This window comes from Saccopteryx leptura, chromosome 4, assembly GCF_036850995.1.
Source record: "Saccopteryx leptura isolate mSacLep1 chromosome 4, mSacLep1_pri_phased_curated, whole genome shotgun sequence".
Classification (NCBI taxonomy): domain Eukaryota; kingdom Metazoa; phylum Chordata; class Mammalia; order Chiroptera; family Emballonuridae; genus Saccopteryx; species Saccopteryx leptura.
In genome coordinates this window covers 192,256,381-192,268,047 of record NC_089506.1, presented here as the reverse complement: position 1 = coordinate 192,268,047, position 11,667 = coordinate 192,256,381, and the positions used below count along the sequence as shown (strand labels likewise).

Sequence of the window (11,667 nt, the reverse complement as noted above, 5' to 3'; positions counted from 1 at the left end):
CAAATATTAGATGAGTGACCATGTGCTCATTGCTTTTCCAGGGCTTCTTGGTGTCTCTTCAGAGCCCCTGGATCCGGCCACACATTTGAGGCTATAGTTTTTCCCTTCACAGCTCAGCCCAGCATTCCCCTGCAGCTCTGATTGGAGCCTGCAGATGCCCACATAGCTTCGGGCTCCTGGAAAAGTGGAATTGTCTGCAAGAGAAACCAAGAGTTGAAGCCCAGAGAGGACATGCCTGCTGATGTGAATTTGTCCCAGAGGTCCTAGGTCCTGGGTCCACAGGAGCAGGATGGATCACATGAGGTAAGCAGAAGCAGCCTGAGGGACAGTTGTGGAAAGATTCAGGAAACAGCAGATTCTGGACTCTCTAGGCCTGAGACATTCTGGATCCTCCTGGTGAGAGTGGACTACAGGAGGCTATTGTCACCTTATAGTCATAGACTTTCTGTTTTATTGAGGAAACTGAAGTAGTCGATGAAGGTGGCTCTGTTAGACAGTGTGTCAGCACTGGGCCAAAGGAAGAGGAAAACTTAGTCCCTGGGCTGGATAGGAAGCCCCAGCCACAAGCAAGAAAATGGTAACTCTTGGCCTGACCTGTGGTGGCGCAGTGGATAAAGCATCGACCTGGAACACTGAGGTTGCTGGTTCAAAACCCTGGGCTTGTCTGGTGAAGGCACATAATTGGAGTTGATGCTTCCTGCTCCTCCCCCTTTCTCTCTTTCTCCTCCCTAAAAAAATAAAAGAAAAAAGAAAATATTAAAGAAAATGGTAACTCCCCCTGTTCATCAATAGGCTAAGATCCTTCATTTACCACTGGGCCTTTGCATATTCTCGGTTGGTCCCCACCTGACTCCTACTTACCTGCTCTGTTAGGTTGGCTTGTTTCCCCTCTTGACTTCATAGTTTATAGAATGATAGGATCCTAGAGCAAAAACTTCCTTTTAAGGACTAGGTAGTATTTCCCATTTTAATAGATGAATAAAAATACCAGAGAACAGTGTTGAAAAATTGTCCACAGCTAGAATATTTGGAATGTACTACACTCAGGATTTCCTGAACTTCCAAGTTATTCACTACATTTCATGGTATGTTGTATGTTTTAAAATACTCATGAGGCCCTGGCTGGTTGGCTCAGTGGTAGAGCATCGGCCTGGCGTGCAGAAGTCCCGGGTTCGATTCCCAGCCAGGGCACACAGGAGAAGCGCCCATCTGCTTCTCCACCCCTCCCCCTCTCCTTCCTCTCTGTCTCTCTCTTCCCCTCCCGCAGCCAAGGCTCCATTGGAGCAAAGATGGCCCGGGTGCTGGGGATGGCTCCGTGGCCTCTGCCTCAGGTGCTAGAATGGCTCTGGTCACAACAGAGCGATGCCCCAGGTGGGCAGAGCATCGCCCCCTGGTGGGCATGCTGGGTGGATCCTGGTTGGGCGCATGCGGGAGTCTGTCTGACTGCCTCCCTGTTTTCCAGCTTCAGAAAAATACAAAAAATAAATAAATAAATAAATAAATAAATAAATAAATAAAATACTCATGAGTGGCCATAATAATAATTAGTGTATCATTGTCCTGTGATAGGTTTATACTTGAAGTACAGAGATGATCTATCTTAAAAAAGTATAAAAAATGCATGGCTTTTTACCATTGTGAACTAATAAATTGTGAGATTATACATTTCAATAGTGTTTAAAAATCTCAACTTGACAAAAACATTTTATAATAGAAGATATTAAAAGAAACATTAACACTATTTTCACTATTTTTTTAAATGTTAAAAACATGTTTGTTTTTATAACATTTTCTTTTTCTTTTTTTTTTTTTTTTAACAGAGACAGAGAGAGAGTCAGAGGGATAGACAGGGACAGACAGACAGGAATGGAGACAGATGAGAAGCATTAATTATTAGTTTTTCGTTGCGCATTGCGACTTCTTAGTTGTTCATTGATTGCTTTCTCATATGTGCCTTGACTGCGGGCCTTCAGCAGACTGAGTAACCCCTTGCTGGAGCCAGCGACCCTAGGACCAAGCTGATGAGCTTTTTGCTCAAGCCAGATGAGCCCATGCTCAAGCTGGCGACCTTGGGGTCTCGAACCTGGGTCCTTCCACATCCCAGTCCAACGCTCTATCCACTGCGCCACCGCCTGGTCAGGCTTCTTTTTTTTTTTTTTAATTTTTATTTATTCATTTTAGAGAGGAGAGAGAGAGAGAAGGGGGGAGGAGCAGGAAGCATCAACTCCCATATGTGCCTTGACCAGGCAAGCCCAGGATTTCAAACTGGCAACCTCAGCATTTCCAGGTTGACGCTTTATCCACTGCGCCACCACAGGTCAGGCTAAAAACATGTTTTTACATGTATTTTTCCCGTCCACCAATGATGACAGTTCACATTGAACTAGGGTGTGTTGTTACAGGGATCTGTTTCATTTGAGGATGTGACCGTGGACTTCAGTAGGGCAGAATGGCAGCAACTCAGCCCTTCCCAGAGGCGTCTGTACATGGACGTGATGCTGGAGATCTACAGCCACCTCCTCTCTGTGGGTGAGAACACATGCCCTGGGAACCTCCTAGTGGAGTGCAATAGGGCATCTGTAGAATGTAATTGGTTTCTCCTAAGTTGTTTGTTCCTCCTTTTGGGCATCTTTGAGTATTATTTCGTTCTTACCATGCAAGGCTTCATTGAACGGTATCTGAAGCCCAAGACCACATCTAAATCTGAGACCCTTTCTCATTAACAGGGTATCACACCACCCCAGAGGTCATTTTGAGGGTGGAAAATGAAAAGGAGCTATGGATAGGGGAGGCCAAACTCCCACATCAGAGACATCGAGGTGAGTGACTATTACCATTGCAGCTGTGGATATCTTTGGGGGGACCGTTACTTAACCTACCATACTTAATCCATTCCCATAGTGGTGGACACTTAGGTTGCCCCCAGTTTCTACAGCTAATTATCTTGTAAATGTCCCATAGGGGCTGGCATAAAAATTTCTTGGAAGTGAACACTCTGGAATGAAATTGCCTGATCATTGGAAATAAGTATACTTAAATTGACTAATAAACCATATGGATCTTCAGATGGGTTTCACAGTCTAGACTCCCATGTGCATACCTTGGCTTGCCAACACTTCTCACTTACCAACACTTTCTCAATCATGGCCCCTGTGATGGGTAAAGGAGCTGTTTCATGTCTTAATTTCATTTTTCTCATAACCAAATAGCTAGAGGAGCTCATATCTGTTAACTGACTGGCTTTCATGTGTACATTTCTTCTGTTGTAATGTTTATCCCCTGGAGTTTTTTCAGAGCCTTTTTTTTTTTTCCTTTTGGTACCCCAGGTGTGACCTGAACCCACAGTGCCTGGTTTAGGATGCCAGTGCTCAAGGCCTTTTTTCCTTTTTATTTGCCCCCTGAATTCATGGACTGTTCTTTTCTATGCTGTATCTTCTTTTTTTTTTTTTCTTTTTCTTTTTTTTTTGTATTTTTCTGAAGCTGGAAACGGAGAGAGACGGTCAGATAGACTCCCGCATACGCCTGACTGGGATCCACCCGGCACGCCCACCAGGGGGCGACGCTCTGCCCCTCCGGGGCATCGCTCTGTTGCGACCAGAGCCACTCCAGCATCTGGGGCAGAGGCCAAGGAGCCATCCTCAGCGCCCAGCCCATCTTTGCTCCAATGGAGCCTAGCTGCGGGAGGGGAAGAGAGACAGAGAGGAAGGAGAGGGGGAAGGGTGGAGAAGCAGATGGGCGCTTCTCCTGTGTGTCCTGGCCGGGAATCGAACCCGGGACTTCTGCACGCCAGGCTGACGCTCTACCACTGAGCCAACCGGCAACCGGCCAGGGCCTATGCTATATCTTCTTTCTTCATTTTTTTCTAATTGTTTGTCTCCAGCTTGGGGCTCTATACTTCCCTCTGGTCATCCTTTCATATAGGAATTGCCTTAAATGGTCCTTCTAGTCTGATAATTAGGCCTCATATATTTTTCTGGTGATCCCTATATCAACCCTTCCCATCCCTGTGTTCTATGGCCTTGGTTAGCTACATGGTGGGCAGGTCTCAGGAGATGACTCCCTTTTATTTTTTAGAGATCAGAAATTGGAATCTGACATTCTTCTCACTTTGTACATGTTGTCAAATTCTTCTTTCTTAGCTCTTCCAGTTCAGTCTTGTAATTTATTATCTTAGAAATCCTACCATTTTTCTCTTTTGCATTTATAATTTAGTTGACCCTTTTCTTAATCCCAGTGGTATCTCCATAGAGCAGCTCCCTATTCTGTCATGCTTCGGTTATTCTCTTCCTAATGGGATTTGTGAATTCCTGACATTTATGATCAGCCAAGATTCTACTTAGTAATATTATCACCAATGGCCACATATTTCCAATTTACAAATGTACCTGAATAGTTTTGTTACTTATTCCCTACTTCACTGTTTTCATATATTTAATATTTACTACATAGACATTGTATATAATATATACAGACACCTACCTGCAGATGATCTGTCAATTATTTTGTACTCTCCCTACTTAATTTTCATTATATAAGTGTGAAGTGTGGGAAAACCATTCAGGATAGAAGTATTGAATTTCTGAAGATAGGCACAAAAGAATATTTTGCTCTAATTTTATTTTATTTTATTCTTTAGCGAGACAGAAAGAGGGACAGATAGGGACACACAGGCAGAAAGGGAGAGAGATGAGAAGCATCAATTCTTTGTTGCAGCACCTTAGTTGTTTATTGACTGCTTTCTCATATGTGCCTTGACTGAGGGAGCTACAGCAGAGCAAGAGACCCCTTGCTCAAGCCAGTGCCCTTAGGCTTCAAGCTAGTGACCTTTGGGCTCAAACCAGCAACCATCGGGTCATGTCTATGATCCCATGCTCAAGCCAGTGACCCCTCGCTCAACCTGGTGAGCCCACACTAAAACAGGATGAGCCCGTGCTCAAGCTGGTGACTTAGGGGATTCAAACCTGGGTCCTCTGTGTCCGAGTTCAATGCTATATACACAGCGCCACTACCTGGTCAGGTTATTTTACTTTATTTTAGAAAGATAGTTTAAATATCTGCTGAGGTAAATTCAAAGAAACAGTGGGTATAAATAGAGTGGATAATAGTATGAGATGTTAAAATCATCAGCCTTTTGGCATTAATCATGTCTATTTATTTTTATTTTTTATTTTTTGTATTTTTCTGAAGTTGGAAACGGGAAGGCAGTCAGACAGACTCCCGCATGTGCCCGACTGGGATCCACCCGGCATGCCCACCAGGGGGCAATACTCTGCCCATCTGGGGCGTCGCTCTGTTGCAACCAGAGCCATTCTAGCACCTGAGGCAGAGGCCATGGAGCCATCCTCAGCGCCCGGGCCAACTTTGCTCCAATGGAGCCTTGGCTGCGGGAGAGGAAGAGAGAGACAGAGAGGAAGGAGAGGGTGAGGGGTGGAGAAGCAGATGGGCATTTCTCCTGTGTGCCCTGGCCAGGAATCGAACCCGGGACTCCTGCATGCCAGGCCGACGCTCTACCATTGAGCCAACCGGCCAGGGCAATCATGTCTATTTTAAAAATAAGTATCAAGCCTGACCTGTGGTGGCGCAGTGGATAAAGCATCAACCTGGAAATGCTGAGGTCTCCGGTTCGAAACCCTGGGCTTGCCTGGTCAAGGCACATATGGGAGTTGATGCTTCCAGCTCCTCCCCACCTTCTCTGTCTCTCTCTCTCCTTTTCTCTCTCCTCTCTAAAATGAATAAATAAAATTTAAAAAAAATAACAACATAAAAAATAAGTATCAAATAGGGGGTGTAGAGAGTGACTGCTTTTGAAAGAGAAAATGGTGTCACCTTAGAGGTGCAGTGACATTGGGAAGCAATTTTAAGGGCACAGCAGTTTATACTGGTCCAAGAAACAATTTTAAGTTAAAACAAAGCAGTGGGCGCCTGACCAGGCGGTGGCGCAGTGGATAGAGCATCAGACTGGGATGCGGAAGACCCAAGTTTGAGACCCCGAGGTTGCCAGTTTGAGCGCGGGCTCATCTGGCTTGAGCAAAAAGCTAGCCAGCTTGGACCCAAGGTCGCTGGCTCGAGCAAGGGGTTATTCGGTCTGCTGAAGGCCTACGGTCAAGGCACATATGAGAAAGCAATCAATGAACAACTAAGGTGTTGCAATGCGCAACAAAAAACTAATGATTGATGCTTCTCATCTCTCCGTTCCTGTCTGTCTATCCCTTGCTCTGACTCTCTCTCTGTCTCTGTAAAAAAAAACACAAAAAAACAAACAAACAAAAAAAACAAAGCATGCTTGAATTTTGGAATAAATTGGTCATTTATTGAAGCAATATTTTTAAGCTTTGTTGGAGAGTTACAGATAAGATTTTCAGCACAATTCTGATATTGGGCAGTGATTTGAATATCATCTGGTTCAGAAAGAGTTTTATGATCTAAATGGAGCAAAAAGTTAAACATGTTCTAAATCTACACTTGGGAACCCAGAGTGTAAGATCTTCAGAATAAATTAAAGCCAATGTTTCGGTAAAATTGCTATTTAAGAGTAAAAAATTAAATTTTTAAAAATAGGTAAAGGAGTTGAATAGTTCTTTGTCCAGATAATACACAAGTAGCCAACAATCATAGGAAAAGATGCCCAGCATCACTATTAGGGAAATGTAAATCAAAACCAGAGTGTAATATCACCTCATCCCCATTAGAATAGCTACTATTAAAAACCAGAAAATAGCCTGACCTGTGGTGGCGCAGTGGATAAAGCATCGACCTGGAAATGCTGAGGTTGCCAGTTCAAAACCCTGGGCTTGCCTGGTCAAGGCACATATGGGAGTTGATGCTTCCAGCTCCTCCCCCCCTTCTCTCTCTCTGTCTCTCTCCTCTCTCTCTCTGTCTCTCTCTCTCTCTCTCTCTCTCCCTCTCCTCTCTAAAATGAATAAATAAAAAATTAAAAAATTTAAAAAAAAAACAGAAAATAATAAGTGTTGGTGAGGATGTGGAGAAAATGGAACCACTGTGCACTGTTGGTGGGAATGTAAAATAGTGCAGCTACTTTGGGAAATGGTATGTGATTCCTCAACATGACTCAGCTATTTCCCTATGCTCACTCTTACAGCTCCATGATTTCTCCTCTATCCTTTTCTAACAATTCATCACATCTGTTTTATCTTTTTCTCCTTCTAGAAATGAAGTTTGGTCTTAAAGTGCCACAACACGACATTTCTGGAAAAGCTTCATGTCATAGTGGTAGGGCGGGCAGAGTCACAAGAGATGGTTCTTGGTGTACCATTTTAGAAGAACTGTGGAAAGATGTTGACCATACAGAGAGAGATCCCCAAAGTCTAAATAAATCTTCACATCATAGAGCTTTCCTCAACAAGAAAAAAATGAATAAAGAAAAAGATTGTGAATATAAGGACCCTAGGAAAATCATTTATGTGAGGCCTTACCTTGTGCCTTCACAGGAAAGACTTAATAAACGTCCATTTGCAGAATGTTTGAAGCATAACCTAGAAGTAAATCGTCAAAATCAAAGCAGTACAACAAAACACCTTGAGCAAATTGTTGGATCCGGTGTGCTATTCACCCATAGCTCTTCCAATACTAACTGCAAGAGTACTCATACAGGAGAGAACGTCTTCATAGATAATCAATGTACAAAAGTCCTCAGCCATAAACAGTCACTCACACAACCTCAAATTCATACTCAGGAGAAACCAAATAAATGTACTAAATGTGGGAAGAACTTCACCCAGAAGTCACACCTTCCCAAGCAACAGGGATTCGATAGTGCAGAAAACCTCCAGAATGCAGCAAACACGGAAAAGCCTTCACCTCACAACCAAAATTTGATGAATATCTGACAGATCATACAGGTAACATACCTTGTATATGTAAGGAATGTGGAAAAGTCTTTGTTCAGAGGTCAGAGTTGATTACACACCAAAAAACTCACTCTAGAAAGAAGCCCCATAAATGCCATGGATGTGGGAAAGCTTTTTTCTGGGTGCCATCTCTCTTCAGACATCAGCAAACTCATACTGGAGAAAATCTCTACAAATGCAATGAATGTGGGAAAGGCTTCTCCCAGAATTCGACCCTCATTATACATCAGAAAATCCATACTGGTGAGCGACACTATGCGTGCAGTGAATGTGGGAAGGCCTCCACCCAGAAGTCAACACTCAGCTTGCACCAGAGAATCCATTCAGGGGAGAAGTCCTATATGTGTATCAAATGTGGGCAGGCCTTCATCCGGAAGGCACATCTAATGGTGCACCAAAGAATTCACACAGGAGAGAAACCATATCAGTGCCACAGCTGTGGGAAATATTTCATTTCAAAGTCACAACTCAATATACATCATCGAATTCATACTGGGGAAAAACCTTATGAATGTAATGACTGTGGAAAAACCTTCACCCAAAAGTCAAACCTCAAGGAACACCAGAAAATTCATACTGGAGAAAGACATCACGTATGCAGTGAATGTGGAAAAGCCTTCAACCGTAAGTCAAATCTCAGCAAGCATGCATCAAAGAATTCACACAGGAGAGAAGCCTTACAAATGCAGTGAGTGTGGGAAAGCCTTCACTTCCAAGTCAGAGTTCCAAGAGCATCAGCGAATTCATACTGGAGAAAAACCCTATTTATGTGCTGAATGTGGGAAGGCTTTCAGTGGTAGGTCAAACTTCTATACACATCAGATGACTCACACTAGAGAGAGAACTTTTGTCTGTTACGCATGTGGGAGTGCCTTCATCCAGAAATCAGTGTTGATTATACATCAGAGAATTCATGCAGGAGAGAAACCTTATCAGTGCTACAGCTGTGGGAAATCTTTCATTTCAAAGTCACAACTCAGTATACATCGTCGAATTCATTGGGGAAAAACCTTATGAATGCTGTGACTGGGAAATCCTTTGATAAGAAACCACAACTCAAAGAGCATCAACGAATTCACACAGGAGAGAGACCCTATGTGTGTACTAAATGTGGGAAGGCCTTCAATAGATCAAATTTTAATAAACATCAAACAACTCATACCGGAAGCAGATCTTACAAAAGCAGTTAAATCTGTGAAAGGCTTTACCTAGAAATCAGTCACCTACTACAAATTCACATGTTCATAAATGAAACAAACTCCAAATTTCTTGAAGAAAAATATCTCTTAAAAGTCAGATTTAGCCTGACCAGGTAGTGGTGCGGTGGATAGAGTGTCGGACTGGGATGCGGAGGACCCAAGTTTGAGACCCCGAGGTCACCAGCTTGAGCACAGGTTCATCTGGTTTGAGCAAAGCTCACTGCCTTGGACCCAAGGTCGCTGGCTTGAGCAAGGGGTTACTCGGTCTGCTGTAGCCCCATGGTCAAGGCACATGAGAAAGCAATCAATGAACAACTAAAGCGCCACAACGAAAAATTGATGCTTCTCATCTCTCTCTGTTTCTGTCTGTCTGTCCCTAACTATCCCTCTCTTTGACTCTGTCTCTGTCAAAAAAAGAGAAAAAAGTCAGATTTAGTGGCCTGACCTGTGGTGGCACAGTGGATAAAGCATCGACCTGGAACACTGAGGTCACTGGTTCAAAACCCTGGGCTTGCTCTGTCCAGGCACATATAGGAGTTGAGGCTTCCTGCTCCTCCCCCTTCTCTCTCTCTTCCCTCTCTAAAATGAATAAAGTCTTTAGTTTTTGTTTTTTTTTGTATTTTTCTGAAATTGGAAACGGGGAGGCAGTCAGACTCCCACATGTGCCCAACCGGATCCACCCGGCATGCCCACCAGGGGGCGATGCTCTGCCCATCTGGGGTGTTTCTCTGTTGCAACCAGAGCCATTCTAGTGCCTGAGGCAGAGGCCATAGAGCCACCCCCAGCACCCGGGCCACCTTTGCTCCAATGGAGCCTTGGCTGCAGGAGGGGAAGAGAGAGACAGAGAGGAAGGAGAGGGGGAGGGAGAGGGGTGGAGAAGCAGATGGGCGCTTCTCCTGTGTGCCCTGGCCAGGAATCGAACCCAGGACTCCTGCATGCCAGGCCAACGCTCTACCACTGAACCAACCAGCCAGGGCCTAAAATGAATAGTCTTAAAAAATCCAAATCAATATCTAAGAATTACAAATATCTTTATTTTAAAAAGTCCGATTTAATTGCACATTGTAGAATTGATGCTTCAGAAAAACTAGAAATGCATTGCATATCACAAAGTTACACATTTTATGTGAGGGAATTATTTGGAAAAGAACTTTTTTTTTTTTTTTTTTTTTTAAGATTTTATTTATTCATTATAGAGAGGGGAGAGAGAGAAAGAGAGAGAGGGAAGGGGAGAGAAGCAGGAAGCATCAACTCCCATATGTGCCTTGACCAGGCAAGCCCAGGGTTTTGAACTGGCAACCTCAGCGTTTCCAGGTTGACGCTTTATCCACTGCACCACCACAGGTCAGGCTGGAAAAGAACTTTTAAGAATAAGTGGAGGAGTTGTCAATATTTGTACTACCCTTAACAATTATAAAATTCATCTGAGGGAGAAATCCTGGCTAATGTATTGAGAAAAGTGTTTCTGTAGAAAGGGATAAAAGACAGATTGTTCCCAGATTCTTTATAGGATAGATTGTGGGAAATCATATTAATGATAACCCTATTTAATATGCTCAATATTTTAAAATGCCAGCAAACTGAATGCCAAACTATTACATATCTGTATGTATATTCATATACATATATTTATACAGTCAGGTCAATACACTCTCAGTTCTGTAGTGTTTGCTACAGAACCCACTGCATAACAGGAGGAGTGGATAGATTATACATTTTTTTAAAGATATAATTGTTTATTAAAGTTAATCCCCATTGAAATTTATGTCCTGAGGTTGCACAGTCAACAATTATTCATTTATGTGATTTGTGTGTATAGACAAGTGAATGTACACTTTGGTAAATGCATAAATGTTACTGTAAAATGTATACTGGTCATCATACTGTAGTTTTTCTCTTCATTTAGGATTAGCTCCGCTCTATCCTCTTATTTTCATTCCCCCTCCACCATTAGTGATGAGACTCATAGGTATCCAGTGTATAAACTGGTTATATAGGCTCCTCATCATATCAGGAGTCAGCTAACTGGCCATCAGCTAAATCTGGTCTGCCATTTGTTTTTTCAATAAAGTTTTATTGGAATACATTCATATTCATCTGTTTATTCTGTGACTGTGTTTGTGCCCCAATAGCAGAGTTAAGTCATTGAAGCAAAGACCATTGTTACCCTACAAGCCAGAAATATTTACTCTGGCCCTTTACAGGAGTTTGCCAGCATTTATTACCCACACACACTGATTTCTGTGCTCATAATCATATACCTATGCAGGAACTCTCTTTCATGGACATATATGTGTGTGCCTCTTGTTCTTTTCAAACAAGACAGCTGTTCAAAGACTGCATGGTATTCTACCATGTGGACATGTAGTAATTTATACAACCTTCCTCACATTTTATTCACTATTTCTTCCTACCCATTATTTTGTTATAAAAAGCAAAATAGCATAATCTTTAAGTGGACAGGCCCAGGAGCCAAGTTCCTGTATTAGATTCTCCATTAATGGGGCAAGTCAAATTCATCTATCCTGGTTTCAAAAAGAAGATTATAAATCAGGGGTCTCAAACTCAACTCAGCATGTGGGCCACAGAGCAAGATCACA

The 11,667-nt window shown here is 42.9% G+C and overlaps 1 protein-coding gene across 1 annotated transcript; it reads left to right on the top strand.

The window, feature by feature from the left end:
* Nucleotides 1–231: 231 nt before the first annotated feature.
* On the top strand, nt 232–9,080 carry LOC136402488 (zinc finger protein 175-like). The gene is given in 8 exon segments (XM_066379957.1): nt 232–303; nt 2,403–2,529; nt 2,727–2,819; nt 7,168–7,785; nt 7,788–8,509; nt 8,511–8,829; nt 8,910–9,055; nt 9,057–9,080. Coding segments are annotated over 8 exon segments (2,121 nt in total).
* Nucleotides 9,081–11,667: the final 2,587 nt, after the last annotated feature.